This window comes from Plectropomus leopardus, chromosome 12, assembly GCF_026936395.1.
Source record: "Plectropomus leopardus strain MGB_pleo_1.0 chromosome 12, ASM2693639v1, whole genome shotgun sequence".
Taxonomy (NCBI): Eukaryota; Metazoa; Chordata; class Actinopteri; order Perciformes; family Serranidae; genus Plectropomus; species Plectropomus leopardus.
Window position 1 is genome coordinate 6,445,001 of NC_142187.1, and position 17,571 is coordinate 6,462,571.

The 17,571-nt window shown below is 36.9% G+C and overlaps 2 protein-coding genes across 7 annotated transcripts in view; one reads left to right on the plus strand and one right to left on the minus strand.

Moving 5' to 3' along the window:
- Positions 1-11,926, plus strand: part of xrn1 (5'-3' exoribonuclease 1) — a 41,675-nt gene extending 29,749 nt beyond the window's left edge. For 2 of the 3 annotated variants that reach the window (XM_088085936.1, XM_088085933.1), the window contains exons 39-41: positions 547-652; positions 1,052-1,233; positions 2,013-5,730. In XM_088085936.1, coding sequence (XP_087942062.1) covers positions 547-652; positions 1,052-1,233; positions 2,013-2,366 — 642 coding nt within the window. In that variant the 3' untranslated portion in view covers positions 2,367-5,730. Of the gene's footprint in view, positions 1-546; positions 653-1,051; positions 1,234-2,012; positions 5,731-5,762; positions 5,852-8,979 lie in introns of those variants that run through there. The other variant, XR_015778233.1, reaches the window with a different exon arrangement.
- col15a1b (collagen, type XV, alpha 1b) overlaps positions 6,325-17,571 on the minus strand; it is a 106,143-nt gene continuing 94,896 nt past the window's right edge. For all 4 annotated transcript variants that reach the window (XM_088085939.1, XM_088085941.1, XM_088085937.1 and 1 more), the window contains one exon: positions 6,325-9,195. In XM_088085939.1, the coding sequence (XP_087942065.1) occupies positions 8,976-9,195 (220 nt within the window). In that variant the 3' untranslated portion in view covers positions 6,325-8,975. The remainder of the gene's footprint in view (positions 9,196-17,571) is intronic.

The window sequence follows — 17,571 nt, forward strand, 5'->3', positions numbered from 1 at the left end:
ATACTTTTCTTTGTCATATATGATAATAAACTGAAAAGTTTTGGATTTGTGAACTCTTGGTCAGATTAAATATGCCATTTAAAGAGTGACTTTAGCCTCAGTGGCAAAATGAGAGATCGATTCATCAAGTAAATAGTGGGAAAATGAATCGATAAAGAAAATAATCATACGTTGCAGTCTTACTTACGTGTATTTGATTGGCCACCACAGCGCCTCGCGGTTCAACTATTTGCTGGGTTTTACTGTAACCCCGTATGCTAGTACCCTAAAGAGAGAGAGAAGGAAAGACTAACAGTTTTACAGGTTGACAAAAACTAAATGATCATTCTGGGTAACATTTAGCTAATGCTACAACATGATTTCAATAGAGCAGCCTGTAAACGGATAGCCTGTAAACGGATAGCATACCACTCAATTAGTGTGAAAGTGCGTACATATGTATTTTTTATCAGCAGCGCACCAGTGTGAGTGCTGTTCTCTCTGGGATATAATCGTCCAGATCTTCGTCCAGTTAAAGCTTCTCTGTCCATGTCGTGTTATCTGTAGAACTCAGTGGGGTCGGGCTTCCCTCTCCCACCTGCTCTATACCCAGGAATGGGTCAGATCCGACCGCCACCCTTAGGAGCCATGAACCCTGTCTTCAGCCAACAAGGTCAGTCTTCTTTTCTTAAATTTTAGATGACTAATCGGGGGTTGATGGTCTCAAACAGCCATCACCTACAGGATGATTGTCAGCATGATACCTAGAATTCCTTGGCTATTGTTTTTGGCATTGCCCAAAGGTTATAACCATGTGACACATCTCTGAGGGAGTTTCTTAAAATTTGGCTGAATGTCCATTTGGACTTAACTATAAGCTGACAAGATTTTGGTTGTCAAAGGTCAAGGTCACCATGACCTCAATTGTTTCATTCTTGTGAACGCTAGAACGATTTTTTATTTTTATTTTTTTCAAATTTGGCACAAACATTCACTTGGACTCAACGGTGAACCGCTCAGATTTTAGTGGTTATTTTGTGGTTACCTAACGAGTGTACTGTTCTATCTCCAGGTGGTTTGCTGTTGCCTCCCCAGGGTTACGGCACCGCCCCTCTGTGGGGAATGCCGCTGCCTCCTCACCGTCACCAAAACCAGCCGTTCTATGGAGCAGCAGGAACCTTTCCTGGTGCCGCTCGTCCCCAGCCTACAACAACACTGCCCATCGGCTCACACAACCAGTTTATTCCACTACAGGTAAACTTATACTTATGACTGGAACTGATATTGGCTGAAATATTATGAATATTGTGATATATTACATTATGTTTTTGGGTTGTCCGTACATACGTCTGCCTGTCCCGTTCTCACGAGAACAATATCTCAAGGATGCCCCAAGAGAATTTCTTCAGATTTGGCACAAACATCCACTTTGAGTCAAAGATGAACTGATTAGAATCTGTTGGTAAAAGGTCAAGGTCAGTGTGACCTTGTGTCCATCTCATTTCGTGAATGTTATATCTCAAGAAAGCCTCGAGGGAAATTTTTCCAAATTTGGCACAAACGTCCACTTGGATTCACAAATGAACTGATAAGAATTTGGTGGTTGAAGGTCAAATATCACTGTGACCTCACAAAACATGTTTTGTCCATAACTCAAGAATTCAAGAATTATGACAAAATTTTCAAAAGGTCAAAGGTGAAAGGCACTGTGACATCAGAATGTTCTGCAAAAACACTTTTCTGGCCATTAGTCAATGTGATAACTCAGGAGTAGAAGGGGAGACATTTAGTCAGATACTGAATTGGTGACACTAATCTTAGGTGTCCATATTCAAACTGTGCTGATTGCAAAGCTCTTCTGGGCCGTCGGGGGGAAGATGTGTGTGAAGCATCCGTGTTTTCACTGACATGGATGTACCTGTAATTGCAGCTTGATGGGTTAGCGGAGACATACAACTACAAGGCAAACGTCATTGTACTTTTTACTGATAAAGTAATGATACCCAGCTTCGCTTGTCCTCTGATCTTAACAGGTGACTAAAAAACGAGCCTCAGCCAACAAGAAGAACCAGGAAACTCGAGAGTTTTACAACGCCGCCCACATTGTGGGCAGGAACCAATCACAGAAGGCCCAGCACCAGCCCTTTGGCCAATCACTAGCTCAGGGTGGGAGCGGTAAAGTCGAACAGCCGCACCAGAACGCCACCAACAGCAATCCCTCCCCGTCCAGTCCTGGCCTAGGAGAAGCCGTTTCCACGACGACAGCAGTCCCTCACACACCCCCTCGACAAAACGTCCCAGCGACAGGCCACACCCCTGGCTCCGCCTCCAAAAGGAAGCACAGAAAGCTGGCTGTCAACTTCGAGGCGGCGAAAGTCTCTGAGTGATGAGCTGGTATATGTATGTGTGTGTGTGTGTGTGTGTGTGCGAGGAGAGAGGTATGTTTGGTGTTTTTAAGCTGCTGAAAGCCTGACTCAGCATCTCTGATCAAAACCTCATTGATGTGAAAGTTTCTTTTTCACACAAGTTTTACGTCTTATGTTGTGAGCTTGAGCAAACTGATGTTTTTGTGTTGTGTTTAAAAGTGGGAATAATTTAAAGGACAGAATTCCATCGTTGCTTCACCTCTTGAGATCAGTTATGTCGGTGCAACGTAGTTATTGTATTTCTACATACCCCTCTTAAGCTTGTTTTTGCCACTGTGAGCCTACAGGTTTCTATAGAAGCCCATTTACACCAATATGTTTAAAAAGGATACGACCCCATCACTCATTTTAATGAGATACTTCAATAAAATATCACAACATAATGACTTTGAATCTCCAAATAATGATGTTTATATTATATTAACTTTCTTAAAAATAATAATAATCATTATTATTATTATTATTACTATTGTAATAATAATTTATCTAAAATGATGAGTATATTAAAATAATGACTACATATCTCAGAATGAGAAATTCTCAATATTTTGACTTTGGCCTAGTGTCTTATTATTTGAGTCACTAAGTAATTATTTCAAGAAAGTTAATATAATGAATTTTTTTCCCATTACATTGGCAGAAATGGGCTTCCATACTGAGCTCTACAGTGTGTTAATGGTGTGTAAAGGAAATCAGTCTGCTGGTTAGAAGAATAACAGTCATTCAGGTATGCAGCCATGAAATACTTTTTTTCCCTCCTTCTTTGAGGTTGATTTTGTGGACTGATTCCTCCTCTTAGCAGAGTTGAGTGAGGTCCCATTTATTTGAATCAGAATTATTGCTCTATTCAGCATACTTAAAGGGAAACTTTTTATATTACAGCTTGCATTTTAGTTTTGTAACACTTTTAAATTTGCAAATCAATTGCTTAGGACATAAAATGCAACAAAGTTGTAATAAACTGTAGTTTTCCTCAATACCGATACGGAAGCTCAACTCTCCGTAGAAACCAAATGATTGGCTCAGAGTAAAACACAAAGAACAGGAGCTCACAACTTAAGTGCAAAATCATGATCATACATATACCTTCTTTTTTTCAGTCTGGGCAATAATACAGTCCATAGAAATAGTAATCAATGTTATTTTAATTCTTGTAGCCTCTGTTAGTGTCAGTCTGAGCACCGTCCGTAACTTTTTACAGTGTGGCTTTGGTTGTTTACAGTTGAGAGGCAGGAGAGTTTGACTGATGTGAGCTGCTGCTATCGCCTTAGTTTTAGTTTTCACGAGGCTCCATGGCAGCGTGGACTGAGAACACAGTGCTGATATGTTGAGATTTATCACGCTCCTGGTCACACAGTGCAGATAGTCCTCTTCAATCAATGGATCTTGGTTCTCAGGGACATGTACTCTTTATTTAGCTTCAGATTTGCATCCAGCTGCAACTACTTTCTGCTTGCCCCTCTGAAAACTTGTAACCACACGAAATTATTTACACGTGCGTCTTTAGAAAACTAGTTTGACTGAATATGATGCTGCGTATTTGTACTGAAATGCAGCCGCTTTGTCAGGTTTGGATCAGTGGTGTTGGTCAGGCCAAGACTATGTTTTAATGGTTCCCATTGTTTAACGATTATTTCCCATCAAGTATGACGACCTTTTTATTTCCCTCAGACTTTAAACGCTTTGCTGCATTTTTATACCTTTTTTATGGTTTGTCAACAACACGGCCAAAGTAAAGAGTTGAGTACACACGGCCTGCACACAGTGCAGAATTATGACATGAGAAATTATTGGAATAAATAACTTCTATAAACACCATGTGATACCACTGCAGAACACCAGCAGGTTAAAGTTATTCAAATTGACAGTTTTTTTTCATTTGTTGGTTTACTTTCTTTAATAAATTTAAAATTTGAGGATGTCATTTCTAATTTTAGTGGTGCAGGATACAAACTAATCTGTCATATATGTTGAGTTTTATTGGGACCTTTTCACTGCCAGATTCCAAAAGCAACGTGGTACAAAGTCAATCTGTTTTTTTATTGGATACCAGCAGATTGTGGCTGATTTTACACAGGTGCAAAATGATTTATTTTTTTATATTTGTCTATTTCCTTACCTCCACTAATGTATTTTTAAACTGCTAAGATTAGATCATTTTTTTCTTTTGAATATGGGAGCCAACAAAGTTATTGATTCTGTGTGCGTCTTATAGTTTAATTTGAAATACAAACCTACAGGTAGGATTTTATTGGATCATTTGAAGATGTTGAAATAGTTTCTGCATTAGTCAAAATTTTTAATGTCAAGATACTTTTGTTGACATAGATTTTATGACCCTTCAGAGGTGTGTGACAGGGTCAGAGAACCACGCAGTTGGTAATACATGAGCTTCCTTTACAATGTAATTCGTTGTCTTGATTAAGTGCAAAGTAAAAAAAAAAGTAAGCACTGATGTACGGAGATCAAATACAGTCAAATGAGGGTTGAAAATTAATATTTTTTGTATCTGTGTAAATGCAGCCTAAGAGCATTGAAACTGTTTGTAATGTTTCTGCTAAATTCAACATCCACGGTCTCTGCGATGCTTTTGGGAACGTGCCTCCAGGTCCTGGTCTGCAGTTTTTGGAGGTGTTTGGCTATTTTCAAATTGCGGGCTTTATTGTACACCTATGTGCACATGTAGGCTTACTTACACAAGCACACACAAATGTAAAATCTCAACATTTTAAAGATCATACTTTCCTTTTCTTTCTTTCTTTTTTTTAAGATATTTTTTAGGGCTTTTTATTGCCTTAATTTGACAGTATGGACGTAGTGTGAAAGGGGGAGAGAGGGAGGGGATGACATGCAGCAAAGAGCCGAAACCAGACCTGAACCCGCGGCCGCTGCAGCGAGGACACAGCCTCTGTACATGGGGCGCCTGGTGGCTCACTTTATTTCCTTTACAAGCTATGGATTTTATGTGTACCCTTTTTATAGACAGTCTTGGGGTCTTTTCTAAACTATTGGAACACTTCTTGTTTGTGGTGAGGCTGCTGATGGAAGCAGCTGTAGCGACTTTGTTCATGTGTGGAGGCACGCAGGCAGACTGCAGGCAGATATCCTTACGCCGACCCCGGGACTCTAGTCTATAAGGCTCTGGTGCAATAAGGGGACGTTTTAGAACATTTTGGAAATTGAAGCACACCTGTTGTATATGTGTTTTTTTTTCCTTTGGTAATAAGTAGAACATTCTCAATATGAAGAGATAATGACTTGCTTTTTTTTTTGATTCAGGAATGTGCTGTACATATCGATTTAATAAAGTAAATCTTTTGTTACAGTGTGGCTGAATTGTCTTTTTTTCTTTTGTAGTATTTTGGGTTTCACCTCATTACTGAACAGAGACAGAAACAGAAAGGGAGCTGCATGGAGGACGGTCGATGAAGAGGCTAGACTACCTGGTGAGTTCTGAAAATATTTATTTATATTTTATTTTAAATATTATTTATATTTATATATATATATAATGAATATATTTATATAACGTTTGTTACGCAACTGCAGATATGTTTTACTTTACTATGAACCAGCTTAGCACTAGCATTCACCTCAGCACAACAGCAATGACGTGATAAAAACCCTCATTACTCTTAGATGGACAAAGTATTTAATGTTGACACTGTTTCGAAACTTATTCCAGACACATTATTTTAAAAAATAAATAAACAAACCGATTTATTTATTTATTGAGCTCTATTGATTCATTCTTATGTTTATATTTACATGTATTTATATATTTATTGTCCCATTTTTTTCTAATTGTATTTCTTCATACACTTCATTTATTTAATATAGAAAATATATAAACAATACAATTCAATAAAAAAATTAATTAAAAGGATTCTGTAAAAGACAATAACGAGTCACCACATAAAAAAAAAAAACAAGACATTTATTCAGTGAGCACCAGTCAGTCAGTACAAATGTTCTTTTTTTACTCAGAAACTCAAGTTTTGTTTGAACAGTAATCAGATTCAGACATCAGGAAAACTTTGAAAATCTAAACATATTAGACATCTTTACAGGCAGAACTCTGGAGCTACATCTTAATCAACACTCGGTGAGAGAAAATCTTCAGTCATTTAGTGTGCGACATACGAAACCTACCTCTACAGAGTAAAAAACAAAAGACATTTGGACAATAACAACGCACATATACTGTACACACGTTCATCAAAAGCTGAAAGTGAACTCGCTAGATTTTCACACTATGTCCTGCTACTGTATAAATTAATGAGGATCATAAGTTGATTTCAACTCTAATACTAAAGCTAAAGCGCTGATGTTAATGTCGACACTTTATTGCAGGCAGCAGGACTAAAGTTCAGCAGAAACGGGGGAAAAAAAGTCCTGAACTGGACATGAATTTGTAAATACAACAAATCTTTAATACTGGATTTTGGGATGCCAATTTAGTGATGCATTAAACTAATAAATGCAAAATGACGTAAACAACGCTGGTGGGTCAACATGTTTCCACAGGGACACAGTGAATACAAATTAAGCCTTCCATATTCTCTTTGTTCTCTCTCCTACATTTGTAGCAAGCTTAACTTCCTGATAAACATGCCTCAGTTCAGTTATTTCATTTTTATATCTTCGTGACGACTGTCTTCAATATCTGCAGCTTCAACAATAATAGAGAAGCTTTTAGTGGTAAAATGTTTTTGGTTATCTCCAGTCAGTTTTTTGGCTTTTTAGTGGCCTGAAAAAAAAAGAATGGAGAGAGCGATGCTGTGATTGGTTGATTTTGCTAGAAGGAAGTCATTTACATACAGTGTATTTACATCCTAAATATGACAGTAAGACACGGACACCAATGTCTGACGTTTTCTGCAGAAAGAATTATTGCTTTATGTGTGTACAGTATGTTTTGTGCTGAACGGTTTTATAGTGAGTCTGGTATTATATGTTTCCTGTTATTAACAAATCCCATTTAAAGACCAAAACAAAAACAAAAACTGAATTGATGTAAATAAGTGTTATGTGCACACGCCTGAAATATGTTATTCCTCTGTGCCATAGAGCTCCATTGTTCTCTAAAAACTATTAAAAACTGTCCTATTACTTAAAATGCTCAGCAAGCATTAAGTGTGTATCAGTCCGCCACTGAAAATAGTCACTAAGAAAATGCTCTATTTTCTCCTGTTTGAGTAAAGTTAGGGGAAAAAAATGACAGTGTGCAACTGTTTTAGAGAATTATAATAGGTAGGTACAAAATGTATATAATTGTGACCTGTTTTTTAAGATTTCATGAGGAACGAATGGTTTAAAAGGCCTGGAGCCACAGGCGGAAGGAAAGATGGACGTTAGTTTTGATCATTTCATAGGGTTGGCTGAAATAACAGTAATATAAAATATTTCCAGACTTATTTTTTAACGAGAAATCATCATCCTTAATGCTTACCCCGAAACCTCTGAGTCTGTTGTGCATTTTAAAAACAGCCTGTGCCTATTTCCAACAGCTACTGTAGCTTTGATACACAGCACTCAGGTGGAAACTACAACACTGTCATCTTTAGAAATGAGGTTGAAATTTGTAAATGAGCCATGTTTACCCCAAATTCTGTCTCATACAAATAAAAAACAAAGACTACAGGAACTTGTTTCCCTGCAGAGACAATTAAACACAGATTTATACTGATGATTTTGCAAGATTTACCTACAAATCCTCAATCACCGTGTATATTTTACAACACAGCTAGCTTTTTCTGGGAAGATAATTTGACAAATTTGTTTGAGGTGTTCAATCCATAATCCATCATCCATAGTAAACACTTTACCAACTCTTGTCAGAATATGTTATTATTATGAGGTAATGCTTTTCAAATCAGTTCACCTGTAAAACCTATCTACACCTAAACTGCATCACTGTTCAACAGTAACATACTGAAAATAACATGATGCAAACTTGACACTGCAGGGAAATAGATGGAAACTAATGGATTCATGGACGTGTAGGAACAATATTCAAAAAACAAAAACATGACATAAATGATCGGCAAAAATAAAAGTTCAACATATCTGCAGTTGAGGCGATGGCACTGGAATGGTCTGTAAAGTTATTCTGTTTCTACTGGATCAGCCAGTGTCGTCTTTCACTACAACAGCCCATGCTGTAAATCCCTGCGTGATGTCGCTGTGCTGATACATGTCCGCTGCAAATATAAATTATTACTGTAAAATCAGAACTGGGACAGATGTGTGGCAACTCTGGCGCTGAAGATGAAACTATGCAAAGTGAACTAAAACGTGCGCACGGTGAATGTGTTAATTTTTCTGAGTGTACACGCATTGAGTGTATGCATATTAACATGCGTGTATTTTATCTGCATGTACGAACAAAAGTGCCCTTTGTCTGTGTACTTGAATGTAATTTTGATGCAACAACAACTTGTCATCATAATGTGTGTATTTCCTGCATGTGTTAAGATTTCCGTGCAGCGTGTCACATTTTCTACTCTGCACTTTCTGCATGCCTGCATGTGTGTTTATGTTAAAAGTGTGTGTGTTTCCTGTGTCTCCTCAGGTCCTCCTCTGAGTGTTCCCCACATATGTGTTTTCTATACAAAGCACGATGTAGTGGTTGGAGCAGGAGCGGGTGTGTTGTCCTAACAGTCGTCCCGTCTGCAGCAGCGCAGCCTGGCCCGTCACCGCCATGTCAGCCGTCCTCCACGCCTCGCAGTAGTTAGTGGTCAGACGAATGCCCACTGTATTGGAGCCGTGCCAGACCAGCTTCTCTGGCCTCGGGTAAGAAGGAGAAAGAGATTTAGTGAGCAGAGGCTCCATGGACTAAAAGACTGAAAGTTCTGAACTTTCTTGATGCTTCTCCATTGGTTAACTTTATAGGTGGCTAATTTGATATCAACAGATATTTTGATTTCATCCATCACTGACTGTAATTGGCCATGTGTGTCAGACTGATGCAACAATGGCTAAACTCTTTCTTTCATTCTCCTCTCCTCCGGTTCATAACCATAGTTCATAACCGACTTGCAAAACATGGAAACATGGGAAGGCAATTAGTACGGTCAAAAGAGAAATTTCCTTCAAATTAATCTCCAAATTAATACAAACAATAACTTAATAACATGAACAAATGTTAGAATTAATTTATTAGCATAAAAAAAAATGATGAGAATGTCATAGTATGTCATTAAATAAGGTATGACGTCATAGCATTGAATGTTTATCTAAAAAGTACAAAATGTAAAACTATACCATTATGTCCGATATAGAATTAGAACGTCATAGCATAGTGTGTCATTCAAAATGGCGCAAAAATCATACAAGCATATTGTCCAAAATAGCACAAAAAAGTCATGGTAAAGTATGTCCAAAAGTGCATTAAAACGTCATGATATAGTTTGACCTCCAAATATCCATAAAAATGTCATAGTAGAGTATGTTGTTTAAAAAATGCATGAAAATGTCTCAATTTAGTACGCAGTCCAAAAATGCACAAAACCGTAACCGTGTAGTATGATTTACAGAATACATACGAAAAACTGTCCTCCAAAAGTGCATGAAAATGTCAAACTATATTGTTTGTCCTCAAAACATGCATAAGAATGACATAGTATTGACCAAAAGTGCTAAAAAATGTTGCAGTATAGTATGTGGTCCAAAAAGGCACAAAAACGTCATAGAAGCCAATTACAAAATGCGTAAAAACGTTATACTGTACTATGACTTTTTCAGTATTTTTTTGAGGTGCTAAAAAATGCTAAAAAATTTGACATTTTTCAAATTTGTACAAATACAAATTTGAAATTTTTTACCATATTATACTATGCAGTTTTTGGCCATTTTCTGGACATGCTATATTATGACTTTTTGGCCTTTTGGGCCCTTTTTTCAACATGCAACACTATGGCACGTCTCTACGAGCTATAATAAGCGGTTTTCAGCCATTTTTTTGACGTCAAAATTTGAGATTTGTCGCCATACTATACACTAGGTGATTTTTTTGCCATTTTTGGCCATGCTATATTGTGACTTTTTGGCCTTTTTTCAACATGTTATACTATGGCACGTCTCTACGAGTTGTAATAAACGGTTTTTAGCCACTTTTTGGACATGGCAAAATTTGAGATTTTTCGCCATCCTATACTATGTGCTTTCTGGCCATGTTTTGGACATGCTATATTATGACTTTTTTGCCGTTATTGGCCCTTCTTTCAACATGTTATACTATGACGCGTTTCTACCAGCTATAATAAGCGGTTCTCAGCCATTTTTTTGACATGTAAAAATTTGACATTTATCGCTATACTATACTATGCGATTTTTGGCCATGCTATATTATGACCCTTTGGCCGTTTTTGGACCTTTTTTCAACATGTTATACTATGGTACATCTCTACAAGCTATAATAAGTGGTTTTCGGCCATTTTTGGGACATGTCAAAATTTGAGATTTTTCGCCATACTATACTATGTGATTTTTTGGCCATGCTTTAATATGACTTTTTGGCCTTTTTGGCCCCTTTTTCAACATGCTACTCTATGGCGCGTCTCTACAAGCTATAATAAGCAGTTCTCAGCCATTTTTTGGACATGTAAAAATTTGAAATTTTTCGCCATACTATACTACGCGATTTTTGGCCATTTTTTTGGACATGCTATATTATGACTTTTTGGCCGTTTTTGGCCCTTTTTTTAACATGCTATACTATGGCACGTCTCTACGAGTTGTAATAAACGGGTTTTCGGACATATTTGGGACATGTTAAAATTAGATATTTTTTGGCATACTATACCATGTAATTTGTTGCCATTTTTTGACCATGCTATATTATGACTTTCTGGCTGTTTTTTGGCCCTTTTTTCAACATGCTACACAACGGCGTGTCTCTAGGAGCTATAACAAGTGGTTTTCAGCCATATTTGGGACATGTCAAAATTTGAGATTTTTTGCCATACTATACTATGCGATTTTTGGCCATTTTTTTGGACATGCTATATTATGACTTTTTGGCTGTTTTTGGCCCTTTTTTCAAAATGCGACTCTATGGCACGTGTCTACGAGTTATAACAAGCAGTTTTCAGCCATTTTTTGGACATGTCAAAATTTGAGATTTTTCGCCATACTATACTATCCTCATTAAGTGGTTATCCTTTTTACTGCTCACCACCTTGGTTCTTTTGAACTCCACTACGCTAATCCCATATCCTCTCCGGAGCATTCCTGCTTCCTTGTTTTCTAGCTTTCCCAGACCCCGGTCGCAACCTTGGCTGAGCCTGATCGTGGTGATAGCTGTGCTGGCGCTGTGACCATGTCTTTGGTTGTGCTCGTGCTGTGGCTGTACTGATACTGTATCCCCCACTCAAGCTGATCGTGGTCTTGGTCCTGGTTGTGCAGACGCTGTGATCTTGCCTTTGGACACCTCAGTATATATATGTATGAGACTCTCATCAGCACTCACAATATCATCACAGAGTGCGTTTATAATTTCATACCTGTCGTTATTGTAATATGACAGGCGTCTGTTCCCACTATTGCTATGCCTCTCTCCCCCTCTCTCCCCCTCCCCCCTCTCTCTTTCTCTTTTCTTTTTGCCACAATTGTATTTCATTTGGTATTTACATCATCTATTGCTCGTCTGTCCGTCCTGGAAGAGGGATCCCTCATCATCCTCTGCCGCTCTTCCAGAGGTTTCTTCCTTTTTTTTTTTATTTCCCCGTTACATGGGTTCTTTTTCAGGAGTTTTTCCTTGGGTGATGTGAGGGTCTAAGGGCAGAGGGATGTCGTACACTGTAAAGCCCTCTGAGGCAAACCATGTTTTGTGATAATGAGCTCTATAAATAAAATTGACTTGACTTGACTACTATGTGCTTTTTGGAAATTTTTTTGAACATGCTTTATTATGACTTTTTCCCCTTTTTTTAACATGCTATACAACGCTGCATCTCTACTAGCTATAATAAGCAGTTTTCAGCAATCTTTTGGACATGTCAAAATTTAAGAATTTGCCATTTTTTGGACATGCTATATCATGACTTTTCTGCCTTTTTGGGCAGTTTTTTCAACATACTATACTATGGCGTGTCTCTACGAACTATAATAAGTGCATTCCGGTCATTTTTGGGACAGGTCAAAATTTGACATTTTTGTCCTACTATAGCCTTGCCTTTTTCGTCATTTTTTCAACATGCATTATTTTGGTGTTTTTGTCCGTTTTTGCAACATTCTATGTTATGGCGTGTCTCAGCAGGCTATTTTATGCTGTTTTGAGGTGTTTTCAACTGTTTTGGGGACATGTCATATTTAGACATTTTTGCCTTACTATAGCCTTGCCTTTTTCGTCATTTTTTCAACATGCATTATTTTGGTGTTTTTGTCCGTTTATGCAACACTGTATGCTATGGCATGTCTAAAAAGGCTATTTTATACTGTTTTAAGATGTTTTCAACAGTTTTTGGGACATGTCATATTTTGACATTTTTGCCTTACTATAGCCTTGCCTTTTTCGTCATTTTTTCAACATGCATTTCTTTGGTGTTTTTGTCTGTTTTTGCAACATTCTATGCTATGGCGTGTCTCAGCAGGCTATTTTATACTGTTTTGAGGTGTTTTCAACTGTTTTTGGGACATGTCATATTTTGACATTTTTGCCTTACTATAGTCTTGCCTTTTTCGTCATTTTTTCAACATGCATTATTTTGGTGTTTTTGTCCATTTATGCAACATTGTATGCTATGCCATGTCTAAATAGGCTATTTTATACTGTTATAAGGTGTTTTCAACTGTTTTTGGGACATGTCATATTTTGACATTTTTGCCTTACTATAGCCTTGCCTTTTTCGTCATTTTTTCAACATGCATTTCTTTGGTGTTTTTGTCCGTTTTTGCAACAATTTATGCTATGGCGTGTCTCAGTGGGCTATTTTATGCTGTTTTGAAGTGTTTTCAACTGTTTTTGGGACATGTCATATTTTGACATTTTTGCCTTACTATAGCCTTGCCTTTTTCGTCATTTTTTCAACATGCATTATTTCTGTGTTTTTGTCCGTTTATGCAACAATTTATGCTATGGCGTGTCTCAGCAGGCTGTTTTATGCTGTTTTGAGGTGTTTTCAGCTGTTTTTGGGACATGCCATATTTTGACATTTTTGCCTTACTATAGCCTTGCCTTTTTCGTCATTTTTTCAACATGTATTTCTGTGGTGTTTTTGTCCGTTTTTGCAACATTCTATGCTATGGCGTGTCTCAGCAGGCTATTTTATACTGTTTTGAGGTGTTTTCAACTGTTTTTGGGACATGTCATATTTTGACATTTTTGCCTTACTATAGCCTTGCCTTTTTCGTCATTTTTTCAACATGCATTATTTCTGTGTTTTTGTCCGTTTATGCAACATTGTATGCTATGGCATGTCTAAATAGGCTATTTTATACTGTTTTAAGGTGTTTTCAACTGTTTTAGGGACATGTCATATTTTGACATTTTTGCCTTACTATAGCCTTGCCTTTTTCGTGGTTTTTTCAACATGCATTATTTCTGTGTTTTTGTCCGTTTTTGCAACAATTTATGCTATGGCGTGTCTCAGTAGGCTATTTTATGCTGTTTTGAGGTGTTTTCAACTGTTTTTGGGACATACCATATTTTGACATTTTTGCCTTACTATAGCCTTGCCTTTTTCGTCATTTTTTCAACATGCATTATTTCTGTGTTTTTGTCCGTTTATGCAACATTCTATGCTATGGCGTGTCTCAGTAGGCTATTTTATGCTGTTTTGAGGTGTTTTTAACTGTTTTGGGGACATGTCATATTTTGACATTTTTGCCTTACTATAGCCTTGCCTTTTTCGTGGTTTTTCAACATGCATTATTTCTGTGTTTTTGTCCGTTTTTGCAACAATTTATGCTATGGCGTGTCTCAGTAGGCTATTTTATGCTGTTTTGAGGTGTTTTCAACTGTTTTTGGGACATGTCATATTTTGACATTTTTGCCTTACTATAGCCTTGCCTTTTTCGTCATTTTTTCAACATGCATTTCTTTGGTGTTTTTGTCCGTTTTTGCAACATTCTATGCTATGGCATGTCTAAATAGGCTATTTTATACTGTTTTAAGGTGTTTTCAACTGTTTTTGGGACATGTCATATTTTGACATTTTTGCCTTACTATAGCCTTGCCTTTTTTGTCATTTTTTCAACATGCATTTCTTTGGTGTTTTTGTCCGTTTTTGCAACAATTTATGCTATGGCGTGTCTCAGCAGGCTGTTTTATGCTGTTTTGAGGTGTTTTCAGCTGTTTTTGGGACATGTCATATTTTGACATTTTTGCCTTACTATAGCCTTGCCTTTTTCGTGGTTTTTTCAACATGCATTATTTCTGTGTTTTTGTCCGTTTTGCAACATTCTATGCTATGGCGTGTCTCAGTAGGCTATTTTATGCTGTTTTGAGGTGTTTTCAACTGTTTTTGGGACATGTCATATTTTGACATTTTTGCCTTACTATAGCCTTGCCTTTTTCGTCATTTTTCAACATGCATTATTTCTGTGTTTTGTCCATTTATGCAACATTGTATGCTATGGCATGTCTAAATAGGCTATTTTAAACTGTTTTAAGGTGTTTTCAACTGTTTTTGGGACATGTCATATTTTGACATTTTTGCCTTACTATAGCCTTGCCTTTTTGTGGTTTTTTCAACATGCATTATTTCTGTGTTTTTGTCCGTTTTTGCAACAATTTATGCTATGGCGTGTCTCAGTAGGCTATTTTATGCTGTTTTGAGGTGTTTTCAACTGTTTTTGGGACATACCATATTTTGACATTTTTGCCTTACTATAGCCTTGCCTTTTTCGTCATTTTTTCAACATGCATTATTTCTGTGTTTTTGTCCGTTTATGCAACATTGTATGCTATGGCATGTCTAAATAGGCTATTTTATACTGTTTTAAGGTGTTTTCAACTGTTTTTGGGACATGTCATTTTTTGACATTTTTGCCATACTATAGCCTTGCCTTTTTCGTCATTTTTTCAACATGCATTATTTCTGTGTTTTTGTCCGTTTATGCAACAATTTATGCTATGGCGTGTCTCAGTAGGCTATTTTATGCTGTTTTGAGGTGTTTTCAACTGTTTTTGGGACATACCATATTTTGACATTTTTGCCTTACTATAGCCTTGCCTTTTTCGTGGTTTTTTCAACATGCATTATTTCTGTGTTTTTGTCCGTTTTTGCAACAATTTATGCTATGGCGTGTCTCAGTAGGCTATTTTATGCTGGTTTGAGGTGTTTTCAACTGTTTTGGGACATGTCATATTTTGACATTTTTGCCTTACTATAGCCTTGCCTTTTTCGTGGTTTTTTCAACATGCATTATTTCTGTGTTTTTGTCCGTTTATGCAACATTGTATGCTATGGCATGTCTAAATAGGCTATTTTATACTGTTTTAAGGTGTTTTCAACTGTTTTTGGGACATGTCATATTTTGACATTTTTGCCTTACTATAGCCTTGCCTTTTTCGTGGTTTTTTCAACATGCATTATTTCTGTGTTTTTGTCCGTTTTTGCAACAATTTATGCTATGGCGTGTCTCAGTAGGCTATTTTATGCTGTTTTGAGGTGTTTTCAACTGTTTTTGGGACATACCATATTTTGACATTTTTGCCTTACTATAGCCTTGCCTTTTTCGTCATTTTTTCAACATGCATTATTTCTGTGTTTTTGTCCGTTTATGCAACATTCTATGCTATGGCATGTCTAAATAGGCTATTTTATACTGTTTTAAGGTGTTTTCAACTGTTTTTGGGACATGTCATTTTTTGACATTTTTGCCATACTATAGCCTTGCCTTTTTCGTCATTTTTTCAACATGCATTATTTCTGTGTTTTTGTCCGTTTATGCAACATTCTATGCTATGGCGTGTCTCAGCAGGCTGTTTTATGCTGTTTTGAGGTGTTTTCAGCTGTTTTTGGGACATACCATATTTTGACATTTTTGCCTTACTATAGCCTTGCCTTTTTTGTCATTTTTTCAACATGCATTTCTTTGGTGTTTTTGTCCGTTTTTGCAACAATTTATGCTATGGCGTGTCTCAGTGGGCTATTTTATGCTGTTTTGAAGTGTTTTCAACTGTTTTTGGGACATGTCATATTTTGACATTTTTGCCTTACTATAGCCTTGCCTTTTTCGTGGTTTTTTCAACATGCATTATTTCTGTGTTTTTGTCCGTTTTTGCAACAATTTATGCTATGGCGTGTCTCAGTAGGCTATTTTATGCTGTTTTGAGGTGTTTTCAACTGTTTTTGGGACATGTCATATTTTGACATTTTTGCCTTACTATAGCCTTGCCTTTTTCGTCATTTTTTCAACATGCATTATTTCTGTGTTTTTGTCCGTTTATGCAACATTGTATGCTATGGCATGTGTAAATAGGCTGTTTTATGCTGTTTTGAGGTGTTTTCAGCTGTTTTTTGGACATACCATATTTTGACATTTTTGCCTTACTATAGCCTTGCCTTTTTTGTCATTTTTTCAACATGCATTTCTTTGGTGTTTTTGTCCGTTTTTGCAACAATTTATGCTATGGCGTGTCTCAGTAGGCTATTTTATGCTGTTTTGAGGTGTTTTCAACTGTTTTTGGGACATGTCATATTTTGACATTTTTGCCATACTATAGCCTTGCCTTTTTCGTGGTTTTTTCAACATGCATTATTTCTGTGTTTTTGTCCGTTTTTGCAACAATTTATGCTATGGCGTGTCTCAGTAGGCTATTTTATGCTGTTTTGAGGTGTTTTCAACTGTTTTTGGGACATGTCATATTTTGACATTTTTGCCTTACTATAGCCTTGCCTTTTTCGTGGTTTTTTCAACATGCATTATTTCTGTGTTTTTGTCCGTTTTTGCAACAATTTATGCTATGGCGTGTCTCAGTAGGCTATTTTATGCTGTTTTGAGGTGTTTTCAACTGTTTTTGGGACATACCATATTTTGACATTTTTGCCTTACTATAGCCTTGCCTTTTTCGTCATTTTTTCAACATGCATTATTTCTGTGTTTTTGTCCGTTTATGCAACATTGTATGCTATGGCATGTCTAAATAGGCTATTTTATACTGTCTTAAGGTGTTTTCAACTGTTTTTGGGACATGTCATATTTTGACATTCTTGCC